Source organism: Nomascus leucogenys, chromosome 6, assembly GCF_006542625.1.
Source record: "Nomascus leucogenys isolate Asia chromosome 6, Asia_NLE_v1, whole genome shotgun sequence".
Lineage (NCBI taxonomy): Eukaryota > Metazoa > Chordata > Mammalia > Primates > Hylobatidae > Nomascus > Nomascus leucogenys.
In genome coordinates, this window is record NC_044386.1 from 119,148,859 (window position 1) to 119,174,570 (window position 25,712).

The following is a 25,712-nucleotide window of genomic DNA, read 5'->3' on the forward strand; positions in this document are numbered from 1 at the left end:
CTAGAAATCCAAGAGTTCTTCTAGGCGTTCTGTTGCTACAGAAGCACTTTTTCTGGACGCTTTCAAGTTGAGCAGTGGTTTCTGTCTGTTCCGCTTACTTAAGTGAACATAAGCATGATGTATCTTTTAAAAGGTAACTGTTTTAGTACTCAGGTAGAATTTGTGCTTTTTCTTTCCCTACATACTTTCCTACTTAAAAAAAAAAAAAAAAAAGAGGAAGGGAGGGTTTCCAGTTCAGATTAATGCAGAATTGAAATGCACAGTCATTAAGTTGACTTGTAGACATTTTTAAAATGAGACCGTGGAGCTGGCCAGACATGGTTAAATTTTAAAGCTCACTGGCATCTTTTCATTTCTGCGGCCGCTCGGCCACATCTTTAGAAGTTATTCGCAAATTTATTTTTACACTTTTCTGTGGGAGCACACAGGCTTCCTGTTCTCAGCTTTGCTCCGCACCAGTGAAAGGTCAGCTGCCATCGTTCCGTCGCCAGCCTGGTAGCGGCTCGGGCTGGTTAACTAAGGTATTAATTTGTTATTTTCCTTTTCTGCTGGAGTACGCACCCCTGGGACGGGCAGCTGAGATGCTGAATGATGTCCTGTTTATGTAGAAATCCAGCTCATTTGAGCACGGACTTGCTGGGGTCTTATTAGACAGACACTTGGCCAAAACCCAGCATAGTCTTGCTGGCCGAATGGAAGCAAGTTCGAATTTGCTGAGTTATGGGACAGTTTATAACATGGACTGCGTGCAGGCAGGATGGTGTCTCTCAACCCTGGAAGCAGGACTCACAGCTTTATTTGCATCACGAATCACGCCAGCATATGATTCTTGTGCTTTGCATGTGTGCGTGCCTTGGCTATAAAATGCTTTGATTTTCTTTCTTTTTTTTTAAATTCTCTTCCCTGAGCAATAATATGTGGGTAAGAGGGGCATAGTTTGGAGAGGGGTAAAAGAGAAAATATACTTTGTCTTGGTCACTGCCCGGGAAGTCTGCTCTGACAGTAGGAGTTCGTTTCAGCTCTACTAGAGCCCAGCTTTTGTTCTGAGTCCCCTTAGACTCCTCCAGGGAGACGAGTGCTGCTCAGGACAGTTGACATATCACAGTCCCAGCATTCAGGCAGGCCTGTGATGGCAATCACAACCCTGTCCCCCTGCATTCTCTGTCCCTCTGAGTCTGAGGAATGTGAACAGGTGTCCACCTAGAGCGAGGGATGTCCCGTGGTGAGACATGACTCTTCATAGAGGAGTAAAACCTAAAGAAAGCATCTCTCACCAGAACAGGAGGGTACGTTCGTTCACTGAGCACGAGCTGTGTCCCAGGCGTGGCACTAGGACTCAGGAGGTGCTGCCCACCTTGGTTCAGCCATCCCTCCCAGGGTAGGCCCCTCTGCTCGCTCCCCAGGACCTCCTTCTCTGAAGCTGGAGAACCAGCTGTGAGCCTCACATGCTCTTGGGAGCGTGGCCTCCTGCCCAGCCAGCCCTAGTTTCTCCTCCTGGCCACCATTTACCAAGCACAAGTATGTTCATGTGCCTGGCTGTGATCTGCTGAGAACCCCTGAAATCTGTATCATGGTGTCCATTTGCATATGAAGATGCTGGGGTCAGAGAGGGGGCATTTTTGTCCCTTTTCCCATGCCCTCAGCTGCCCTCCCCATGTTGAGGCACCCCAGCCCCACTGAAACGAGCAAGGAGGAAACTGGTCCCCATTGGCGTTCCTGTCAAATCTTCCTGTGTGTGACACTGGCCAGACCCCCACCTTCCCTAGACAGTTGGCCCAGCTAAAACGTGTGCAAGGATGGTGCTGAGTTTGGAAGAGGATCCGGATTACTCTCACTGTGCAATTGATTCTCAAAGGTTAAGCAAATCAGCTACTGGAGCCCTGGGGTGGGTGGGTGGGTGTGACTTTCCTATTCCCACCATAACAAATTATCACAAACTTAGCAGCTTGAAACAGCACAAATTGATATCTCATGGTCCTATAGCCCAGAAGTCCGGGAGCCTCAACCAGGTCTCTGCTTTGAGTCTCATGAGGCCAAGACCAAGGTACTGGCAGGGCTGTGCTTCCTTCCGGAGGCTCCCGGGAGAATCTGTTTCCTTGCCCCCTTGGGCTGTTGGCATTGTTGGCAAAACTCAGGTCCCTGTGGTTCTGGGACTGAGTTTCCCGTTTCCTTGTGGGCTGTCAGCTGGGCCCATTCTCAGCCTCCGGAGGCCACCCACATTCATTGGCTTACTCCTCAACTCCCTCTTCAATGCCAGCGGCGGTGGGTACAGTCCTTCTAATGCTTCCTCTCTCCGACAGCCTTGCTGCCTTCCTCTTCCAAGGTGAAGGGCCCTGTGGTGGCACCAGGTCTACTCAGAAAATCCAGGATAATCTTCCTGCTTTAAGGTCGGCTGACTGCCAACCTTAACTCCATCTGCAAAGCTCATCGGAATAACACCAGGGGACAAAGATGATGGGGGCCGCAATCCCACCTAGCACACCTGAACCCCCAGCACCCGCTTTCCATTTCAGTCCAAAGGGAGATACACGTCAGCCTGAGTGGTAGTGAGGTCCAGAATCCATCCCACACCCAACCTGGGCCAGTGCCTCTGAGGAGGGCAGGCAGAACCCACAGCTAGCAGTACCTGCCTTGCTGCCCTGTGCAGCAGGCCTTGGGAGGTCAAGAACATGCCAGGTTGATCTGCTTCTTCAGGAGGACGTCCTGGTGGAGAACCCAACTTATGACCTGCTGGCTGAAGGCAGAAACTCTCTCTGAGCCACCTGGGTACCTCTAGCTGCTCTGAAGTCAGGGGGTGACTCAGGGGTCACTAGTGTGGACTCTGATGGTTTTGCCAGGGTACTCTTGGGTGTTGGTGACAGGGCACAAAGTCCAGCAGACCCAGGGAGGAGGGCTTGTGGGGCGCATCTTGGTTTCATGTTGTTTTACCATTTTTTCCACATGCGCTTCTGCAGTAGAGAGGGAACCAGCTGATCTATTATTATCAAAGCTTACGGTCGTGCTCCCAGCTGGCCTCCTTGCCCCTGCCTGTCTCCCTGCAAAGTGATTTAGCAGGGAGCACCAGATGTTGTGGAAACCTGTGGTTGCTGAGATGCATTTGCCTAACACCTTATTTGTTCCGGAGACCCAGGGTCACGCTTGCCAGTTAGTGGCAGCTGAAGTAGCCCAGCCTTCTCCAGAGAGTGAATGAGCCTGTCTGCCATCACTGCCTCACTGTGCTTCCCTCTCACCCAGGTCACCACGGATCTGCGTCAGCGCTGTACCGATGGCCACACTGGGACCTCGGTCTCTGCCCCCATGGTGGCCGGCATCATTGCCTTGGCTCTAGAAGCAAAGTAAGTTCCCACGTACCTTTTTCTTAAAAAAAAAATGTTTATATTGTGGTAAAAGACACATAACATTGGCCATTTTCACCATATTGGAGTGGACAGCTCGGCGGCATTAAGCACATTCACTGAGTTGTGCCCCCTGCACCACCATCCCTCCCCCAGAGCTTTGTCTTCTTCCCAGGCTGAAACCCTACGCCCATTAAACAACAGCTGCCCAGGTTCGTCAGCTCAGGCTGCCGTAACAGAGTCCCACAGACTGGGCAGCTCGAACAACAGAAATTTAGTTTCTCAAGGTTCTGGAACCTGGAATTCCTGGATCAAGGTGTCAGCAGGGTTGGTGTCTTCTTGACTTGCAGAAAGCTGACTGCTCCCCTTCTGCTGTGTCCTCTTTTTATAAGGACACTGGTCATATTGGATTAGGGCCCACCCTAATAATCTCATTTTATGTTAATTACCTTCTTAAAGGCCTTATCTCCAAATATAATCATATTCTGAGGCTCTGGGACCTAAGACTTGGACGAATACATTTTGGAGGGACATAGTTCAGCCTATAACACCCCCCATTGACCCCCCACCCTAGCCTCTGGCAACCACCATTCTACTTTCTGTCTCTATGAATTTGGCTACTTTAGGTGCCTCTTGTAAGTGGAATCACACAGGATTTGTCCTTTTGTGCCTGGCTTATTTCACTTAACATGATGTCTTTAAGGTCACCCGTTTGTAGAACGTATCAAAATTTCCTTCCTTTTTTAGGCCATCCTGATGGGTGTGAAGTGGTGTCTTCCTTTCTTAAAGCCCGAGTCTCCTACCCTCTGAAGGACACGGGGACTGGATGGGCAGAGTCCAAGGCCTGCCTCTGATTCTTCACCTCACACCAAAACCACACTTCAGGTTGCTCTCGCTTCTTTTTAGGAACTTTCATTTATAAATTGACAGTCAAGAAAAACGCTTGAGTTGTGTATGTGTTGTTGGTTCAGAAAGAAAAGCAAGTTAACTGCACATGCAATCATAGAGTCAAAACCAAATTGTACTTTAGTCACCAAAACTGGCAGAGAACAAACCAGCCCTCTGCAGTAGTCATCTGTTGTAGATGAGTTTTTAAATAGCTCAGAAAGAATGGTTGGGATGCCTCAATGCTTGTAATTACATATGTTTGCATGTGGATTTGCACAAGACAAACTGAGCGTAACACTCAGATGCTACCAATTTAACAAAGAAACAGTTTGATATTTTTAATTTCCAGGCCAAAGTGTTAGCTTCTGTGTCCTAAGGCTCTTTTTAAAAATTCTAAAAAATTAGTTGCTTGTGTGGAAACTCACATTCGCATACTTTACCCTTCCTCGTGCTGTATTTTCCTCCATTCCTTATTGGAAACATGCAAAGAGCTAAATGGAAAACAAACCCTGCTTCAGGACACGTTGTCCCTTAAACTTGGCCAGGGGCACATGCAAGCCCAGACGGTCATCTTCCTCATCATTTTAGCTCCTCCTCAGACACATACAGGTGACGGATGAGGCACACGTCATTTGGAACAGTGTCAGTCTAGAGCATTTGACACTTACAGGATTGGGCAAGGAAGGGACAGTTGGTGTCTGGGAATTTGAAAACCTGCGTTGAGCAGATCTGCAGCTCGGGATAGCTCTCGCCTGTGCAGGTTGGCCTCAGGCCGCCTTCTCTCTCTGTTCAATACTGCTCTGGAAGGAACTGAGGCAAAGCCAGATGGTTCTGGGTGGAGATGCTTCCAGAGAGTCGGGGGAGGGCCCCCAGACAGCCTGCAGCCAGAATGAAGGAAGACCCACACGTGCTGGGACTCTCTAAGGGAGTCCCATGGTTTTGGGACAGTCTTGGTACTTTTCAAACATCACTTCTTCATCAAAAAACATTTCCAACATCCTCTCTTAGACATATTTTCCGTGCGGTTATATTTGTGATTTTATTGCTAGAGTCAAAAATAAAATAGATTTTTTCATAAGAAAATGGTTCCTAACTTTCTCACTCCCTGGACCCATTCTGTCCTCCACTCCAAAGGTCATCCCGGCACCTAAATTCAGGATTTCCAGGAGGACTGGCTATAGCCATCTTGAGTACGCCCTGCTGACACACAGCAGTAACTTGCCAGGTTGCACGGGCAGCATGGGGTGTGGCCATCGTGTCAGCACTTGTCTAAACTCCAAAGCCTGCACCTGTGACCTCTCTACCAGGGTGCCAGCCATGGGCTACTCGAGGCCTCAGAATCCTCCCCTAACAGTGAGGTTGGCGTGTGGGCTGCAGAAAGGCCAGTGGATGCAGGAGGAGAACAGGTGTGCCTGGCAGGGAAAGGCCTGGAGACTGAGCCACTGGACACGGACAGGGAGAGACAGTGAGGAAGCCGGTGACCAGCCAGGAGCAGCAGGAACACATTGGAGAAGTCAGGGGAGGCCAGGGCTGGAGCCTGGAGAGTGTGAGCCCAGGGAAGGAGTCTACCCAAGACTTACGCCATGGGTGAGCTTCTCGTAGGAAAACAGGCAGAGAGGGCAAAGGGTGGGAGTGTACAGAGCAGCTGCCACACAAAACACTATAGTGCTTCCTTGAAAAAATTAAACAGACTTCCCAGACGATCCAGCAATCCCACTTGTGGGTGATATCCAGAATTGAAGGCAGGGACGCGGGTAGATGTTGGCACAACCATGTTCATGGCAGCATGTTTCACACAGCTGAAAGGTGGGGGCAACCTGAGTGTCCATGATGGAGGAAGAGATAAGCGACGTGTGCTCTGTACACACATGGAATATCATTCAGCCTTGAAAGGAAGGAGATTCTGATACAGATTATGATGAGGTCCCTCAAAGACACGGTGCTAAGGGAAATAAGACAAATCCTGCGTGGTTCCACTTACATGAAGACCTGGAGCCATCAAACTCATAGAGACAGAAAGTAGCATGGTGGCTGCCAGGGGCTGGAGAAGGAGCAATGGGGACTGAGTGTCCCATGGGACAGAGTTTCAGTTTGGGGGTGGTGAAAAGTTCTGGAGATGGGTGTGGCGGTACCAGAGCAATGTGAATGTACTAAATGCTGCTGAGCGGTACGTTTACAAACGGTTGAAATGGTAAATTTTGTGTCTGTACATCTTCGCACACCCACACACACAGTGGGCCACTGAAGAGATGCTTGTGACATCCGAGCAGGCTCCACTGGGGAGGGCGGGGCAGCTGGGCACCTCAGCACTCTCTCTTCTGCATCCCCAGTCCCCCTCAGCTGGGCACCTCAGCACTCTCTCTTCTGCGTCCCCAGTCCCCCTCAGCTGGGCACCTCAGCACTCTCTCTTCTGCGTCCCCAGTCCCCCTCAGCTGGGCACCTCAGCACTCTCTCTTCTGCGTCCCCAGTCCCCCTCAGCTGGGCACTTCACCACTCTCTCTCTTCTGCGTCCCCAGTCCCCCTCAGCTGGGCACCTCAGCACTCTCTCTTCTGCGTCCCCAGTCCCCCTCAGCTGGGCACCTCAGCACTCTCTCTTCTGCGTCCCCAGTCCCCCTCAGCTGCAGCAGCTCCCCCGATTTTACTTAGTGCATGTTCCTAGGGTCACATTCCCTGAGGCAGCACGTGTGGCGCCGCGTGCATTCCTAGTAAACACGCACCGAGACAAGCCTGGGGCTTGTGCTTCTGGTCACCTCCATCCCAACGAGCCCTGGGAAGACGGTCTGGAAAGAAAGAGTATGTGTTTGTGACATTAGGGAGTGAGAATCTTGGACTCGAGAGATGTTCATTTATTCTTGGTTAATTTTCTGATTGAGTGGAAAGTCCTAGGTGGGCATCAATGTAATCGACTAAAAAAGGAATAAAAGATCCATCAACATTTATTCGTCAAATTGCGGCCGGAACCATGAGCCCATACATCTTTCTTTTCACTCAGATGTTTGAGAGGGCAAAAGTATATTCCTTTCATTACTGATTCACATGTAGGTGTTATCTTTACCATGTTTTAATGCAGCCTTGCAGAAAGCTTGTATATTCAAATATCCAGATCCCATAGCAATTAATACTGATTAGAAGAAAGGAACAATGCTCTTATTTTATACTACTCTCTGTGTACAGACAGTATGAAAAATACTGTATGTCATCAAATCCAAGATGCCATAAAGTTGTAAGATGCACCCTTTTTATGTACCACAGAAACCAGAAGTGCTGCCGTTATACAATACATCCATATCTCTTGGAATTTTTGTAACTATTGAAGAGTCTTTTAGGCTGAGAGTTATTTAGACCTAGAAACGACACTGAATAGACAGGACCAAGTTCAGCACCTCCAGGCAATGTAACCCGTTCCTGGTTGCTGTGGGCAGAGGGGCTTATAAGAGGTATCAGATCATAAGATGGATCTGGATTTCAGAGGTGTTAAAAAAAAAAAAAAAAAAAAAAAGGGTGGGCCAGGTGTGGTGGCTCACACCTGTAATCCTAACACTTTGGGAAGCCAATGCAGGAGGATTGCTTGAACCCAGGAATTCAAGACCAGCCTGGGCAATATAGCAAGACCTCGTCTCTACAAAAAATGTAAAAATTAGCCAGGTGTGGTGGCGCACACCTGTAGTCCCAGACACTTGGGAGGCTGAGGTAGGAAGACTGCTTGAGCACAGGAGGTCGAGGCTGCAGTGAGCCAAGATCACACCACTGCACTCCAGCCTGGGCGACAGGGCGAGACCCTGTCTCACACACAAAAAGCAGGGGTGAGCAAATGTGTCTTAGAAATTAAAAAAAGTCGGCCGGGTGCAGTGGCTCACGCTTGTAATCACAGCACTTTGGGAGGCGGAGGTGGGCGGATCACGAGGTCAGGAGATCGAGACCACGGTGAAACCCCGTCTCTACTAAAAATACAAAAAATTAGCCGGGCGTGGTGGCGGGCGCCTGTAGTCCCAGCTACTCGGAGAGGCTGAGGCAGGAGAATGGCGTGAACCCGGGAGGCGGAGCTTGCGGTGAGCCGAGATTGCGCCACTGCACTCCAGCCTGGGCGACAGAGCGAGACTCCGTCTCAAAAAAAAAAAAAGAAATTAAAAAAAATCGTCTGTGTATTTAGTTACATTAGTGGCATGTTGTATTCTTTTGAGGAAATGTTTCTACTTCCCCAAAAAGAATATTTTGCAAATTTAGAATCATATATTAAAATCTTGAATTATAATCTACAGCCAGTGGGTCCACATAGGATGGAATCTCGGCCAATCGTGGTTTGAACTTACTCTTATGCACTGCTGTATTTGCTTAGGATGAAGAATAACCCCACGTATTTAATAAACATTTACTATTATGTTAAGTGTCTTGTGTTTTCAGAATTTCCCATATGGCTCTGGGCAGACTCAGGCAGAGCTTGGCAGCAAGGCTGGGTTTTAATGCTGATGAATTTTAGGTCACCCATTGAACCGTTTTTTCCCTCAGGATTTAGTTGCTGGAAACTTGTTTACAAAGAGGTGGCAAAATAAACCCTTGCCAAGGAATGCAATCCTTAGCCTGAGGGGCTCGCTCAAGTTCAGACATGAGTTGGCTCCCGACCGCCTGCCTCTGAGTGGCCTGTGTGGCTGCTGTTGTTGAGCTGTGTGGCCTCAGGGTGTGTTGTGTCATTGCAGCAGCCAGTTAACCTGGAGGGACGTCCAGCACCTGCTAGTGAAGACATCCCGGCCGGCCCACCTGAAAGCGAGCGACTGGAAGGTGAACGGCGCGGGTCATAAAGGTGCGGCCGTGGCGTTCTAGTGGACCATTGGGTGACCCTGGGATGTATAGGAAGGGGAGTCATGAATTCCTTAAAAGGACTCTCCAAATAGCATTAATTGTTATTATTAATTGTGTGTCACAAGAACTTAAAACACATGTGCAGCATTTTAAGAAAAGTATCCTGGAAGCTCGCACTGACATTGCGGAAGAACCCTCAGGTCACAAGAGTCTAGGGTCTCCTAAACTCTGTAACTTTGGCCACGGAGACACCACCTATACCGATACTTACTCATAGTTCTCTTTCAGCCAGGAGCAATGATGTGTGCCCATAGTCCCAGCTACTAGGGAAGTTGAGGCAGGAGGATTGCTTGAGCCCAGGAATTTGCGTCTAGCCTGGACAACACAGCAGGACTCCATCTCTTAAAAAAAAAATTACTGCCCCACTACTTTTTTTTTGACATAAAGAAATGTATTTTAAAAGGAAACTGTACTACATCTAGTTAATCATAGGTTTGATATGTAGTTATGTATTTTTTCTAATGTGCATTAAAACAAATCCATAATTATTAAAATAAACGTTGTTTGTGTGCCACCTAAGGGCAACTTGCATCCTTAGCCCTGAGTAGCTCTGTGATTTTGAAACTTGCCTTCAGTTTCCTCATCTGTACAATGAGGACATTGAGATAGTTTTGTAAGTTACTTTCTAACTGTAAAACTTCTGTTGGCCAGTCCCTATGTCATAAAAGTAAAGCATAGGACAGTGGGGCCTCTACCCACAGCCCAGACTGGTACAGACCTAGGTACCATGAAATCAACCCATGGTCAGGGCTTCGTTAAGCTGGCTGTCTGCGGCCTTTGAAGCAGGTAATTTTAGGACAGTGCTACTGGCTTTGTTTGCCTGACTTCTTTTTTTTTTTTTTTTTTTTTTTGAGACAGAGTCTCGCCTTGTTGCCCAAGCTGGAGTGCAATGGCACGATCTCGGCTCACTGCAACCTTTGCCTCCCGTGTTCAAACGATTTTCCTTCCTTTTAAGTAATCCCTCCCGACTAGCTGGGATTACAGGTTCCTGCTACCACGCCCAGCCAATTTTTGTATTTTTAGTAGAGACAGGGTTTCACCATGTTGCCCAGGCTGGTCTCGAACTCCTGACCTCGTGATCCACCTGCCTTGGCCTCCCAAAGTGCTGGGATTACAGGTGTGAGCCACTGTGCCCGACCTGTTTGCCTAACTTCTTATCAGGTATACTGAAAAATATTTCATTTGGCCATAGTATTTATGTTAGGGAGGAATTTATTTTTTTAACCTTTTCTGAAGCTCAGGTCTAACTAATTTGACACTAAGTCTGATACTACTGTCTGTAAAATATAGGTCAAGCATAGTTACCCTAAGTGCCGAGGGACATTCCTTTTAATAAGGAGGCCATTGATTGGGCCTAGTTCATCTTTGTTTTGCAGGAATATCGGTGGTAGTGGTGTGCTGTAACAAGAGCCGACCTACATTTCCATTTTGGCCTAATTAAACAGGAGAATAGATTGTATGTAGTTCTTGACCTTGCCTCTTAAATTAAACTTTGAAAATTTCCTGCCCTGGCCAAACTAAGTACTGGACCGGGCCGGTTCCCAAGCCTGTCTCTGTGCTGTGCCGTGCTGCTTTCCCAGAATGCTGCGGGAACTCAGCAGGGAAAGAAATGGCAAAAAAGGTGTGCACAGCCTTGTGTTACTGCATTTCGGGCATGTGGTAACTGTGTGAACCAAGAGGTCTCAGATTTTGTTTCTCTTGTCTGGTCTAAGATTCAGGGAGCATAGATGCTGACAAGCCCTTTCAATGTAAAGAAACCTGTCCTTGTCTCAAAAAAAGAAAGTCCTAGACCTTCTCAGCACTTCTACTCTGCACCAAAGCGGGACGTGTTTCCTGACCCACACTCCTAAATTTAACAGAAGGAGTTGGGTTCAGAGAGAGAGAGGCAGCCGGGACCTTTGAGCAGCCCTCAGGGGGACCCGTCCTGCAGCCTGGGGCCCCCAGGAGACCTCGAGTCTTACAGTCCCTCTGTCCTCCACGGGGCCCAGCAGATGCAGGAGCCAGCCTTGCTCCCTTCCTGGGAGAGGCAGGAGGGCCTGGCTCTGAAGGGTCTGTCTTTTCAGTTAGCCACTTCTATGGATTTGGTTTGGTGGACGCAGAAGCTCTCGTTGTGGAGGCAAAGAAGTGGACGGCAGTGCCATCGCAGCACATGTGTGTGGCCGCCTCGGACAAGAGACCCAGGTAAGGCTCTGCTGTGGCATCGGTGACTTCTCAGGCACGTGGGTTTGGAGCTGACGCTGTTGTATGGTGTGGCTGGGTGTTCACACATGCATTCTGTGCACATGTGCATGTGCTCGCTGCATGCCTGCACGTCTGCATTTTCCCTTGTGGATTGTATAGCTCGGAAAGGAATCACTTCTTGAGCCACCACTGTTTTGAGGCCTCTTCCCCTTTTGTAGCAGATTGCTCCATGATAGGGGGTCAGTTCCTCAGCCTGAACCGCTCAGCCTCGTATTGGAAATTCTTACCTATGTTTAGCATATCAGACCGAGTCAGGAATCTGCTCCTCCCAGAAGGGTGAAATGAGGAGTAGCTGCAAGTGTCCTTTCTGTCACCACCTGCTAGAGATTGGAGCTGTAGCCCCAGCCCAGCCTAACCGGCCCTGGGAGTCTGCAGTGTGAATCCACCAGGCCTGAGCAGGAGCGGCTGGGTCAGCCCATTCTCTGTTGCAGGCTGTGGGGGTTCTGCTTATTCCTCACAGTGCATAGCAGCTTTGTGTGGCTTTTATCTGGCCTTGTACAACCTTCTTAAGGCTTAAGCGCTGGGATTTTGTTAGCAAGGCTTGAGCAGAAGGGCCCTGGCGTCATCTCTCTCCCATGAGCAGGGCACACCCAGAATTGCTCTTTGGAGTAAGTTCTTCTAAATCTGTTATGTTTGTTCATTGATTGATTGATTGATTGATTGAGACCAAGTTTTGCTCTTGTTGCCCAGGCTGGAGTGCAGTGGCATGATCCTGGCTCACTGCAACCTCCGCCTCCTGTGTTCAAGCCATCCTCCTGCCTCAGCCTCCTGAGTAGCTGGGATTACAGGCACCCACCACCACGCCCAGCTAATTTTTTTGTATTTTTAGTAGAGATGAGGTTTCACCATGTTGGCCAGGCTGGTCTCAAACTCCTGACCTCAGGTGATCCACCCGCCTTGGCCTCCCAAAGTGCTGGGATTACAGACATGAACCACCGTGCCTGGCCAAAATTTTTATTTAAAAAAAAAAAAAATCAGCCATAAAGTAAATCAGAAAGCAAGAACCCTAGCCCACCAGGAGAGGAAATCAGATTATTCCAATTCTGCCATCACAGCTGTTTTTAAGGAGAACGGTGTTCCTCTGGGCCTTGTATCTGATATAGAATGGAGTGTGTTTTTCCCATAACTACTTGTTCCCTTTGGAAAACGTGTGTTTGAAAAAGAAATGATGTGATGACTAAAAGTGATATATTGCTTTATCAACAAATACAGATCACTCTCTTTAGATGCCTCTTCCTTGAATATGCCTCTACTCTTATAATACACTCTTTTGCTGCAAATAGTTGAGAAAAATGTGTCTGCTGGAGGCCTTGCATATGGTAGGAATGCAGAGAGTATGTGTTGGCTGAGCAGCTGGATGAATAGCCACAGAAGGATCTTTTGAAAAATTACCTTTTTCTCCCATGGCTAATTGCACACTGACCGCTGAGGGATCACTCCAGGCCCCCATGGGTCGGCCGGCCACCCGACAAGCCTCCATCTTGACTTCTTAAGGCATCAGTTTCTCTGAGGAGCCTTAGATTAACTGTCAAATTTGGAAAAAAGTGGGAGAGTCTCTGAGATGAAGGAGGTTTTGCCTTCTCTTTGTTTGCTGGAAAACGCCTGCAGCCTGGACCCTCACAGGCGGGTGAGGGAGGTGGGCTCCTGGGTCTGGTTCCTGACCCGGGGGCTGCCCTCTGCCCCAGCGCCTCCGCTGCTGTCCCCGTCAGGGCGGCTCCTGAATGAAGCCTTCTTCTCCTGCCAGAAATCGTTTTAAGATGGTAGAGCGGTGCCTAGGTGGCGAGTGGTTGTTTTTATTTTTATTTTATTTTGTTTTTAAGTGAAAGCACACAGAGTCTAGACAGCACAGGTTGGGGGACCCGCCGTAACACACAGTGTAACATTGTTCCTGTCCTTTGAGGAAAGTCAGGACCCTCCAAACTCCGGGAGGAGAAGAATCAGACTTCTGTTTCTAAAGAAAAGGCATCTTTACCTTCAGCGGTTTCAGACTCTTTCTGGGATATTCAGCCAGCCTACCGTCTCACACCACTTGCTTATCAAACCACTTGCTTAACTCTGTAACATGGTTGTTGCAGAGGACATAAGGGCCTCCAGAGAGAGTGGTGTTACCAAGCGGAGTTCGATGCCTCACGTGCACCTGTGGGTCTCCCCTCCTGGCAGGGAGCTCCAGCCAGCTCTGCCACTGAGCCTGCCTGCAGTCGGGGTCATATGCACCTGAGCCGCGAGTATCCCCACAGTTATGCGAGTTTTCCCCATCGGGGTTCCCAGCTGCTAGGATCACGTGGTGAAAATGAAAAGGAAGCGTTCCCACACAGCCATTTTCCTGTCTTCTTCTAACTGCCCCCTCTCCGTGCACATTTCTGGGTCCAGCTGTCTACTCTCTTGGCCTCATTCTTGTTTCCTCCTCTCATGGTGAAATCCTAGGACTTCCTGAATGTCCTGAACCTGCCCTCAGCTGCTTCCCATGGTGAAGAGCAGAGCAAGAGGGAAGACAGAGTGTGTGTATGGCTCTTTATACACCCATCTCGTGTGCATCCCTGTGCACTGCGTGGGATATGGTGACTGTCTTTTCTCTTGAACAGGAGAGGATGCTACCCTGGTGTGACCAAAGGTCAGACAACTGTGTTCACTGGATGTTAAGCACAGGAGCCCTCTAGATGGGTCATGTGTCCACACCTGTCAGGTCTACGGTAATGTCACACATGGTCTTGAGGGAGAGGGGCTGGGGTATTCATACGTCCACCCCTCTGGTCACGTGCAGGGGCAGGGAACCTCTGTCTACCCCCAGCCCTGGGCTGGGATATGGTCATGGTTCAGGGAGACTGTCCTCATGGCAACGACTGACAGGAAGAATCAAATGGGCCACCCCTTCTGCACGTCACTCCTGTGCACCCAGCCTGTGCTCCCAAACTAGCATTGCATCCAGTGCCCCCGAATGACTGCGCAGAGCTTGTGCCCCGTCACCCATGGTGTCCCCCTGCTGAGCTGCTGTCTCCAACGCTGCCCCAGTGGCTGGCATCACAGCCCCTGCCTGCCCGAGTCATGCTCAGGCCCAAAGGCACAGAAAGGCCACCAGCACAGCACAGTGCAGGCTGCAGAGGAAGGAGCTGGGGCCATGACGCCAGATCCACCAGACACAGTCGTCTTCAGGAGGCAGCTCCGTCACTTGGAAAAAGGCCATCCATGGTGTGAAAAGGACTAGCCAAGAGGGGACCCCAAGTGATACGCTGGCGTTTCTCATCTGGACACTGCACATTTGGGGACTGTGGGGTTTGAGCCTGTCTCTGTCTGGATCCACCTGAAAGATAAGAAGAAGTCCCTGGAAGGGTAGAGAAAATCAGGAGAGGGGACCTCAGGGCTGGGCCTGGTGAGAATCAAGGAGCCAGGCCCCCTGCTCCAAGGCACCACGGGATCGTGCTGGGCAGTCTCTTTACTGCCGCGTGTTTACCCTGCCCTAGAACAGTCTGAGCCCCAGAACTGAGGTAGGGTTGTCTGAGCCACCTCTCCAGGAGCCCACATGGTGTAGGGCCCATCATAGGCAGCTTTCAGGAAATGCTAAATCTAAATGCAGAGGTGAGAGGAAATCACTTAAACTGAATGACAGCTACTGTTAGCAAAAGACAGTGACTTGCTAGAGTCCTCCAGGATGGCACTGGATGAAAGTGCGAGCTGTGCCTGGGCGTCTGTTGTGATCGTCAAACTGTAGACCAGAGGCACGCCGACCTACTCCTGGGTGCAAATGGTTTCCATCTGTTTAGGACCTTTGTCAATTAAACGAAGGTACATAGGATCATGACCAGTGGCATCTGCCTGTGCAAAATGATTTTAAAATCTGTGTGTATTAAATAGAAGGATAAAGTTGATATTTTTGCATCTTTTCTTCAAATGAAAAAGAAAATTAAGCTTAGTATTATTCCAACGAATGAAATAGAGGCCCAGCTGTTAAATATTCTATTTGACTCTTGATTTTTCTAGCCAGTACTTCTGTCGCCACTTTGAAAATCCAGGCTCCTGGGAAACAGTTTATGATATGCATGACTCCCACCTCGATGCTGGGAAGACCACAACCACAGGGTCTTTTAAACCAACACAAAGCAGTAACTTACCTGCACATCTTTAGTTCTTGCTGGTTTGGAAGGTTACTGTCCAGACACAGCTTACAGTTTCGCTTGGCCTGTCTTTTAATGAACTCTCTCACACACCCACACCCACACCCACACAAGATATGTCAGACCCAAAAGCCAATGCTTTGACTATCAAGGATTATCTGTAGAGCAGATAATCTTTTTATAGATGTTCAGGAATTAACTCTGGATTATCCACATACCAACTACTTTTCTGGAATTTCGTGAGACTAGACTGCGTGTGGTGGTCATTTTAAAACAACTCTATTTATAAAGACATATGGCTGTGGATGAGAGATTATGGACTGTGATTATAAAGGCACTTCCTGTGTGCCAGGCATTGCTCTAAGCACTTCATAAACATGAAGTTGGAGTACTATCTTTATCCCCATTTTATAGAGGAAGAAACGGATGCACAAAGGAGTTAGGAACTTGGGTCCGGAGGTGGGGTGCTGCGGGGCTGAACTGCTCCCACAGGCTGCTCATCTCCAGAGTCCACCTTGCCCCTCTAGGTAGGAACTCAGGCAGTACTGAGACAAGTAGAGCAGCCTGCCCACCCATTAGAAGACCTCACCTCTTTGACCTCTGTGCCAGGAGCTAGCTGGGTGCACCACCTCCGGGGATGATAAAGTACCTGACCCTGGCTGCCCAGAGCTTCCTCCAGCCTTGGCCAGATGCCAGTGCCTAAGAGCACAGCTGCTGGCGGCTCATCTGCGGCAGGTCAGCTGGGCAAGCAGGTGAGGCCAGGAGCCCAGCGGCCTGATGGAGTGCCTGTGCGGATCAGACACAGGTCAGCCCAGCTCCCTACTGTGCTCAAGCACACAGCCTGATTTGACATCTTTTTAGGAAGCCAAAAGCCCTTCCTTTCTTTGGGCTGTCTCAGAACTATGCAGATTTCTGCCACCCTCCCATCCCCTCCTCACCTTACCCAGCCTCTCCCTCCAGGGCATCTGACCTCTGTGTATACCTGGGTACCACAGGAGGCCCTTACTTCTGGTTTCTCCTCTTGGGCTATTGTTATATAGAGCATGCCTGGGTGTCCTCAGAAAATCTGTGGGGTGCTGTGCAGTCCCGCCCTGGGGGTAACCATACTGGGCGGTTTTCCTGCTGGTACCCCTTGTAGCTGCGAGCAAACTTAACCAGCTGGCTATGTTCCTGCAGCCCCTTCCCTCCCTGGCTTAGTTTTGAAGCAAACTTGTTTTCCCCAAATTGTAAAGGCTACTTATTTCTAAAATTAGGATTTGAATTTGAGTACAGTTGATTCTCCCTATTCATGGTACTGTTCTACAAAGTCACCACGAACACTGAATTCGCAAATACTGAAGCATTATTCCTAGGAGAGATACAGGGTTAAGTTCCTGTGAGCCTCCGGTCACATTTTTGCCAGTCTATCAATACAGACCTTGTTTTATGTGTATGTGTTTAAAGACAGCTTATTTAACATAGATTATTGATTCATTAACTTTAGACTCACAGCTGACACCACTAGCGCTCGTTGCTGGAACAAAGCTTGTCTTACACATGTGTTTTCTCCTTAAGGCACATCTCAGCTTTCTCATGCTTAATGACACTAGACAGTGCTTCAGTACTGCACTTGGGGCCATTTCAAACAGTGAATTCACCAACAGAAAAGCACAGAGCCAGGCATGGTGGTTTGCACCTGTAGTCCTAGCTGCTTGGGAGGCTGAGGTGGGAGGATCGCTTGAGCCCAGGAGTTCAAGGCTGCAGTGAACTAGGGTTGCACCACTGCACTCCAGCCTGGGTGGCAGAGTGAGACCCTGTCTCTAAAAAAACAAAAAACAGCACAAAAATGTGAAAAATGTGGCACTAAATACACTGTGAAACAGACACTTGCTTTTATTTGAGATGGAGTCTCACTCTGTTACCCAGGCTGGAGTGCAGTGGCACGATCTCAGCTCACTGCAACCTCCACCTCCCAGGTTCAAGCAATGGTCTTGCCTCAGCCTCCTGAGTAGCTGCGATGATAGGCACATGCCACCACACCTGGCTAATTTTGTATTTTTAGCAGAGATGGGCTTTCACCATGTTGGCCAGGCTGGCCTCAAACTCCTCACCTCAAGTGATCTGCCCACCTCAGCCTCTCAAAGTGCTGGGACTGCAGCGGTGAGACACCACGCCTGGCCAGAAACGGACACTTATTTACGGCACGAGAGCTGCACCAACAGGCAGTGTTGCCTTGTTTGACCTCAGCTGGGAGTGTGCTCACTGGGGGACTCATTATGTTACCACTCTGTGCACATCTACACATGACACCAAAGTGCCACAAGTGTTAGTTTGGGGGACACAAATAAATGTCAGCCACTAGGTGAATATGCAAATACAGCATATGTGAATAATGAGGATTGACTGTACATTTTATTTTCTCTTTTACTCCCCTTCAGGTTGAATCATAGACTGTTAGAATTGGAAGTCATCTTTAAAGCAGCTAATTCAGTCCCCTCATTTAACATAGAAGAAAAAGTGTGCTATGAATTTAAGCATTACATATTAAAGCACCTTATGACCCAATTAATTGTGGACAGCGTTGTGTAAGTTAATGTACTGGATTAGCTTTTTTTCTTTTTTTAGTTAAATTTTATTTCTCACCTAAGTGATGTGCTGTGTTTTGATCATCAAAAGTAGTTTTGGCCGGGTGTGGTGGTTCATGCCTGTAATCTCAACAGTTTCGGAGGCCGAGGCGGGTGGCTCTTCTAAGGTCAGGAGTTTGAGACCAGCCTGGCCAACATAGGGAAACCCCTTCTCTACTAAAAATACAGGAATTGGCTGGGCGTGGTGGTACGTGCCTGTAGTCCTAGCTGCTCAGGAGTCTGAGGCAGGAGAATTGCTTGAACTCGGGAGGCAGCAGTTACAGTAAGCTGAGATTGCGCCACTGCACTCCAGACTGGGGACAAGGTGAGACTCCATCTCAAAAAAAAAAACAAAAAAAGTAATTTCATGTGAGGAACATTCTCAGTCTGAACTCATATGAATAAGGACGCCCACAGATGAATGAAGCAGCTTACCTCAGAGCCTAAAGGCCATCTTGTGGAGAGCATGCATCCTGGAACACAGGTCTGAGAAGTGACCTAGAAGCCTCTTGCCACCTTCACACAGGCACTCTGTGCCCTCCGACAGACCTGCTGGCGTTCCTATTGCTTAATTTAGCAAGTCTGTCCCAATTAACTCTTGCCACTCCACTCACTCCCGTTAGCGGGTCTGTGAAAGGGTTTCCTGGATGACCTTCTGCTGTAATGGGCCTCAGTTCTTTAGCCTCTCCTCCCCAAGCCAGGTGCCAGCACAGCAGCTGGCAGGATGCTGCTGGCTCTTGATTCTGGAGGGTCTCTCAACATGGCCCTAGAACAGTCAGTCATGGGCCCAGTGAGAAACAAAGCAAGTGCTTTGTGCAAGGATCCAGGTTGGTCCAGGAAGCCAAGCTGGGGAGAGGGCTTCAAGGAGGGAGTGAGAAACGCTGACATGAAGTAGCTCCCAGGTAGAACAGGAAGAATGGAGAGCTGGAGGCAGAGGGTTTCAGCCTGTGGCCCGCCTTCCTGCTTCCCCTGGCACTCGGTTACTTGAAAATATTAATTTTTGCTATTAGATAGTATTATGCATTGGAAAAAAAGTAGGAGGAGGCCAACATATCTGTGGTCTGTGGTATAGAGTTCCTAGGAAGTCAGCAGCGTGGCTGCTGCTGATGGGCCTTCACCTCCTCAGGAGAAGGGCGCAGTTGGAGGGCATCCAGGATGAATGGAGAACATCTGAAGTACCAGAGTAACTAACATTGAAATGTGGCTCCGTGGCACGTGGCATTTGCTGTCATTAGAGATCTTTTCCAAGTCTGGCCGTCTCCCTGGCTTCAACAACGCTCAGTCTCCAGGCAGGTCTGGCAGGATCATTTAACTCCCTGGAATCCTTTAGGGTCCTAGGAAGATGGCTTTATGTACACAGACCACAGTTTCAGAAGTTAATAGCAGAAGACACTTTTCAGTTATTTTGGGGACTTTAAGATCTTTCTAAATCAATTTTCATCATTAAAGTACAATGTCGCTGTATTCGTGTGACAGTGATAATCTCTGATCATTGTTTAACTTAAAAAATAAATTACTTGGCAGTCAACTTGCATTTTCAGTGTTACCTTGGAAATAACTGTAGGTGGAGAGAACCGCTTCTGTTTTTTCATCGACTGTTCTACTTTCTGTCTTGGAGTTAATTTTTTAAAGTGATGACTTTTGATAGGTGGCTTCCTTATTTTCTTCCTGGAGCTTCTATCTGAAATACAGAAAAATTTGAGCACAACGATCATGAAACATTTTGAAGCCTCCTCTTTTATTTCTCTTCTTAATAAAAGCACTCTGGCTGGGTACAGTGACTCACGCCTGTAATCCCAGCACTTTGGGAGGCCGAGGCGGGCGGATCACGAGGTCAGGAGATGGAGACCATCCTGGCTAACACGGTGAAACCCCGTCTCTACTAAAAAATACAAAAAATTAGCCAGGCGTGGTGGCGGGCACATGTAGTCCCAGCTACTCAGGAGGCTGAGGCAGGAGAATGGTGTGAACCCGGGAGGCGGAGCTTGCAGTGAGCCGAGATCGCGCCACTGCACTCCAGCCTGGGCGACAGAGCGAGACTCCGACTCAAAAAAAAAATTAAAAAAATAAAAATAAAAATAAAATAAAAGCACTCTAATTTGGGATGTTAGGTTAATGGTTTCAATAGCAACCACAGAAATAAAATGTGTGGGGAACTAACTGCGTGTCAGGAAGGTGGCAGCGTGCCCCCCTGTGGTAGCTGTCCTGGGCCCCCGCGCTGCCCCAGAACTCACAGGAATGAGGAGTCCTGGTGGCCTGTAACTGAGTGATTTAGCAGTTAAGAGATTTCACATAAAAACTAACTGTTACAGTCAGCCTTGTTCCAGGAGGCCGCTGGGCTCCTAGCCCCCAGGTGAAGGTAAGGGCTTGGCTTTGAAAACCAAACCAAGTGAGGTCATTAACTCCTGTAGGAACCGGGTGCTCCCGCCCCAGCCAGCCTCCCTGCAGGCAGCAGCAGCGGGGCTGGCGGAGGATCACACCTAACCCAGCCTTCTTTATGTGGTGGCTGGAGTCCCTTAGCAGGAATAAAAAAGTCCAGATGCAAGAGACTTTCATACTCCGAAATGATTTTTTTTTTCTACGTGTTCACTCTGTGGGTGGGGCTCAGAGTGGCAGGACAGGTGAGGGGTGGGGCTGGGTTGTCTTTCACTTGTAATTACCCTGCTTCTGTTCTCTCATCCCTGTGCCTTATCAATGGGATTAAAGCTTCTTCACAAGGATTCCAGATCTATTTCTAGAGCAGATTGATCACTTCCCCTGCCGATGAGCAATTGGTTGGAGTGTGCGGACAGTGTCTTCAACTTGGTTAAGGCTTTTGTTTCTGTTTCCCCTTGATCTTGCTATTCAGCACTGGAAAAGGGTTGAAGTGTGAGAGTGTAGGGTTATTCCTGGTTCTTGGGGTTGACTGGGAGCTACATTTTGAAGCCCCAGGGGAGCACTGAGTACGTCTGCTGGCCTAGGTATTTCTCCACCTCCACACCTTGCTTCTCCCCAAAGCACCCACCTTGCATTCTTAGTGTGGGGTGAAGGTGGGGGATGGGGGACACTCACCTGGAGAGACACATGGGCCCTGCAGGACCTGGAACTCTCCAGAGCCTTCTGTTGTGTTCCACATCTACCGCAGCAGGGGCTGCTGACCAGTAAACACTGGCAGTAAAGCTTGGGAGAAGGCAATGAAGGAAGTCAGCATCCCTAAAGCAATTTATGGTGCATGCGAAGCATGTTTTCCAATATTTACAGAGTCTCCGAGGGAATTACATCACTGTTTATAACTGTTTTGATTGTTTTTTATGACTCAGGCCCAGTAGAGCCAAGCAATGTAATTCCTGAGAGGCTCTGAGCAGAACGCCTCGTGCCTCCCGGGAGGAGAGTCCAGGCATAATGGGAAAAGCGCTCCCCGTAATAAGCAGAGTGCCAGTTGTGTGGTGGGGAATTATTAATGTGCTGCTGGGCGGCGGTGGGTCTGCACCAAAGAATGCCATATTTCTTCAGCTGCAGATCACTGCGGTGGGTGGGGGGCTGAGTTCCAGGAGGCGTGAACCCTAGTGGCCTGGAATCGGCAGGATGGTCCAGCCTGGACACAGGAGCATCCTTGGGGTACAGATTTTGTATCTGCTTGGTCCGGGTAGTATGTCAGAGAATTCTAGTAGAAAGGAGTCTGGAATGATTGAGGTTTTGTTTTTATCCTCAGACTCCATCCCATATGGTAAAGCTGCCCTGAGTTTGTAAAGGGAACCGTTGTCCATTTCCATTACAGGGCAGGAAAGCGAGGGGACCCTGGCTTTCTGCAGGAGAGTTGGGAGCACACAAGCTGGGCACCCTCGACCAGCATGAGAGGGCAGACTTCGAACTCTGAGCTGTGTCCTTGACTGTGGGTCCACGCGAGCTTCCATTCGAGGCAGCGAGGCCTGGAGGCGGAGGCGTGGGCTCTGGGGCCCCAACCCCCAGCTCCTCCCCCCATTAGCTGCACCTTGGGTGCAGTCCTTAATTTCCCTCTGGATTAAATGGGTTAATCCTTGGAAATTCTCAGGCCAGTGCTTTATGCTCAGTGCACAGTCAGCTTGGGAAATGTTTGCTAATTGCTGTTATTTAGCATTGTGACTTCTATTTTCTTTTTTTTAAATTATTATTATTATACTTTAAGTTTTAGGGCACATGTGCACAATGTGCAGGTTTGTTACATATGTATCCATGTGCCATGTTGGTTCGCTGCACCCATTAACTCGTCATTTAGCATTAGGTATATCTCCTAATGCTGTCCCTCCCCTCTCCCCCCACCCCACAACAGTCCCCGGAGTGTGATGTTCCCCTTCCTGTGTCCATGTGTTCTCATTGTTCAATTCCCACCTATGAGTGAGAACATGCGGTGTTTGGTTTTTTGTCCTTGTGGTAGTTTACTGAGAATGATGTTTTCCAGTTTCATCCATGTCCCTACAAAGGACACGAACTCATCATTTTTTATGGCTGCATAGTATTCCATGGTGTATATGTGCCACATTTTCTTAATCCAGTCTATCGTTGTTGGACATTTGGGTTGGTTCCAAGTCTTTGCTATTGTGAATAGTGCCGCAGTAAACATACGTGTGGGTGTGTCTTTATAGCAGCATGATTTATAGTCCTTTGGGTATATACCCAGTAATGGGATGGCTGGGTCAAATGGTATTTCTAGTTCCAGATCCCTGAGGAATCGCCACACTGACTTCCACAATGGTTGAACTAGTTTACAGTCCCACCAACAGTGTAAAAGTGTTCCTATTTCTCCACATCCTCTCCAGCACCTGTTGTTTCCTGACTTTTTAATGATGGCCATTCTAACTGGTGTGAGATGATATCTCATTGTGGTTTTGATTTGCATTTCTCTGATGGCCAGTGATGATGAGCATTTTTGCATGTGTTTTTTGGCTGCATAAATGTCTTCTTTTGAGAAGTGTCTGTTCATGTCCTTCACCCACTTTTTGATGGGGTTGTTTTTTCCTTGTAAATTTGTTTGAGTTCATTGTAGATTCTGGATATTAGCCCTTTGTCAGATGAGTAGGTTGCGAAAATTTTCTCCCATTCTGTAGGTTGCCTGTTCACTCTGATGGTGGTTTCTTTTGCTGTGCAGAAGCTCTTTAGTTTAATTAGATCCCATTTGTCAATTTTGGTTTTTGTTGCCATTGCTTTTGGTGTTTTAGACATGAAGTCCTTGCCCACGCCTATGTCCTGAATGGTATTGCCTAGGTTTTCTTCTAGGGTTTTTATGGTTTAGGTCTAACATGTAAGTCTTTAATCCATCTTGAATTAATTTTTGTATAAGGTGTAAGGAAGGGATCCAGTTTCAGCTTTCTACATATGGCTAGCCAGTTTTCCCAACACCATTTGTTAAATAGGGAATCCTTTCCCCATTGCTTATTTTTGTCAGGTTTTTCAAAGATCAGATAGTTGTAGATATGCGGCGTTATTTCTGAGGGCCCTATTCTGTTCCATTGATCTATGTCTCTGTTGTGGTACCAGTACCATGCTGTTTTGGTTACTGTAGCCTTGTAGTATAGTTTGAAGTCAGGTAGCATGATGCCTCCAGCTTTGTTCTTTTGGCTTAGGATTGGCTTGGCGATGCGGGCTCTTTTTTGGTTCCATATGAACTTTAAAGTAGTTTTTTCCAATTCTGTGAAGAAAGTCATTGGTAGCTTGATGGGGATGGCACTGAATCTATAAATTACCTTGGGCAGTATGGCCATTTTCACGATATTGATTCTTCCAACCCATGAGCATGGAATGTTCTTCCATTTGTTTGTATCCTCTTATATTTCATTGAGCAGTGGTTTGTAGTTCTCCTTGAAGAGGTCCTTCACATCCCTTGTAAGTTGGATTCCTAGGTGTTTTATTCTCTTTGAAGCAGTTGTGAATGGGAGTTCACTCATTATTTGGCTCTCTGACTTCTATTTTCAATGCTAGTCTTTGAAACAAAGTAGTGGGATTTTTAATTTTTTGTTTGTTAAAACATTTAATTATTTTTATATATTTAGGGGGTCCAAGGACAGGTTTCTTATATGCACATATTGCAGTGTGGTGAGGTCTGGCCTTTTAGTGTACCTGTCACCATAGAGGTCATACTAGGGTAACTGACAAATGAGCTGGCCGAATGCCACCGAAGAGAAGCTGCCTTCTGGTCACCAAAGGGAGCCCATCCCTGGGGACATTCACCCGAGTCTGCCCAAGAACCCATCTTTTATTTTATTTCATTTTATTTCATTTCATTCGTTTTATTTCTGAGATGGAGTCTTTCTCTGTCTCCCAGGCTGGAGTGCAGTGGTACGATCTCGGCTCACTGCAACCTGTGCCTCCTGGGTTCAAGCGATTCTCCTGCCTCAGCCTCCCAAGTAGCTGGGATTACGGACACCTGCCACCATACCCAGCTAATTTTTGTATTTTTGGTAGACAGAGTTTCACCATATTGGCCAGGCTAGTCTCAAACTCCTGACCTTGTGATCTGCCCTCCCCCTCCCCCAACTTTGTATAAGACAGAGTAATTGACTCAGCAGCAATGCAAGGCAGACAGGGCCACTGTCCAGAGGAATGGGGACTGCGCTGTGCACCCCACAGCACTGCCCAGCAGCCTGGTCTCTCCACAGTAGGCAAGCTGGAGTGGTGGCAGCAGGAGGTGCCTCGGCCTCCCAAAGAGCTGGGATCAAAGGCATGAGCCACAGTGCCCAGCCGACCCCGTCTTTTAAATCTCTATAAGCAAATTCCAGAGGCATAAACGTCTTCAGGACAGGCGATAAAATTCACAGTGGAGCATCCGAGTGAGGCATTCAGAGGCTGCTGCGGCTCCCTGGGGCCCCCAGGGCCCTGAGGCTGCAGTGGGGACACAGCGGATGGGCGCTGGAGCTCCTGGCTGTGTGGGTGAGACTTCGTGATTCCGGTGCCAAGTGCTGAGCCCTCCCTCCTCCCCCAGGAGCATCCCTTTAGTGCAGGTGCTGCGGACTACCGCCCTGACCAGCGCCTGCGCCGAGCACTCGGACCAGCGGGTGGTCTACTTGGAGCACGTGGTGGTTCGCATCTCCATCTCGCACCCACGCCGAGGAGACCTCCAGATCTACCTGATTTCTCCCTCGGGAACCAAGTCTCAACTTTTGGCAAAGAGGTAAGGCGAGGCAGGCGTGGGGATGGAGGCTGGGGCTCACTGAGATTGACACTGCACAAGAGCTTCTGTCCAGCCTTGGGCCCACAGTGTCCCTGCAAGGCCCTCTGGCATGTGGGGGCTCCCACCGGTTCTGCTGGCGGCTTCCGTTCTCTTGGAGACCCTTGCATGTAGGCCCCAAAAACCTTAAAAGTTACTCCCTGAAACCTTGCCTTCCAAAAGGTCCTGGAAAACTTCCCTTTTCAGAAAGAAGTGACAAAAGAGTTGTTGTTTCGTTTTGTTTGTTGTTTAGCGGAGGGATTTGTGGAATTCTGGCTATGCCTTCATTGCTTAGAAGTGCATTGAAGGTCATTTTTATCCTATTCAGTTGGCCTCTGAATCGAGCATGTGTACCACAGGGAGCATTGTTTATCCCCCCCGCCAGCTCTCCCTCCCCGCTGTGGGCTGCCCTGCAGAACCTGCACCAGCAGGGGCCTGTCCCGGGAAGACAGACAGGCTCGGGTGGTGGGCGGGGAAGGTGCTCCCAGGCTGCTCTCTGCCAGCTTCTCTTGCACTCAGG

General features: G+C 48.7%; 1 protein-coding gene across 3 annotated transcripts in view; it reads left to right on the top strand.

The window, feature by feature from the left end:
• Positions 1–25,712, top strand: part of PCSK6 (proprotein convertase subtilisin/kexin type 6) — a 189,225-nt gene that overhangs the window by 96,398 nt on the left and 67,115 nt on the right. For all 3 annotated transcript variants that reach the window (XM_030815089.1, XM_030815090.1, XM_030815088.1), the window contains exons 9-12: positions 3,235–3,335; positions 8,918–9,021; positions 11,144–11,261; positions 24,968–25,156. In XM_030815089.1, coding sequence (XP_030670949.1) covers positions 3,235–3,335; positions 8,918–9,021; positions 11,144–11,261; positions 24,968–25,156 — 512 coding nt within the window. The remainder of the gene's footprint in view (positions 1–3,234; positions 3,336–8,917; positions 9,022–11,143; positions 11,262–24,967; positions 25,157–25,712) is intronic.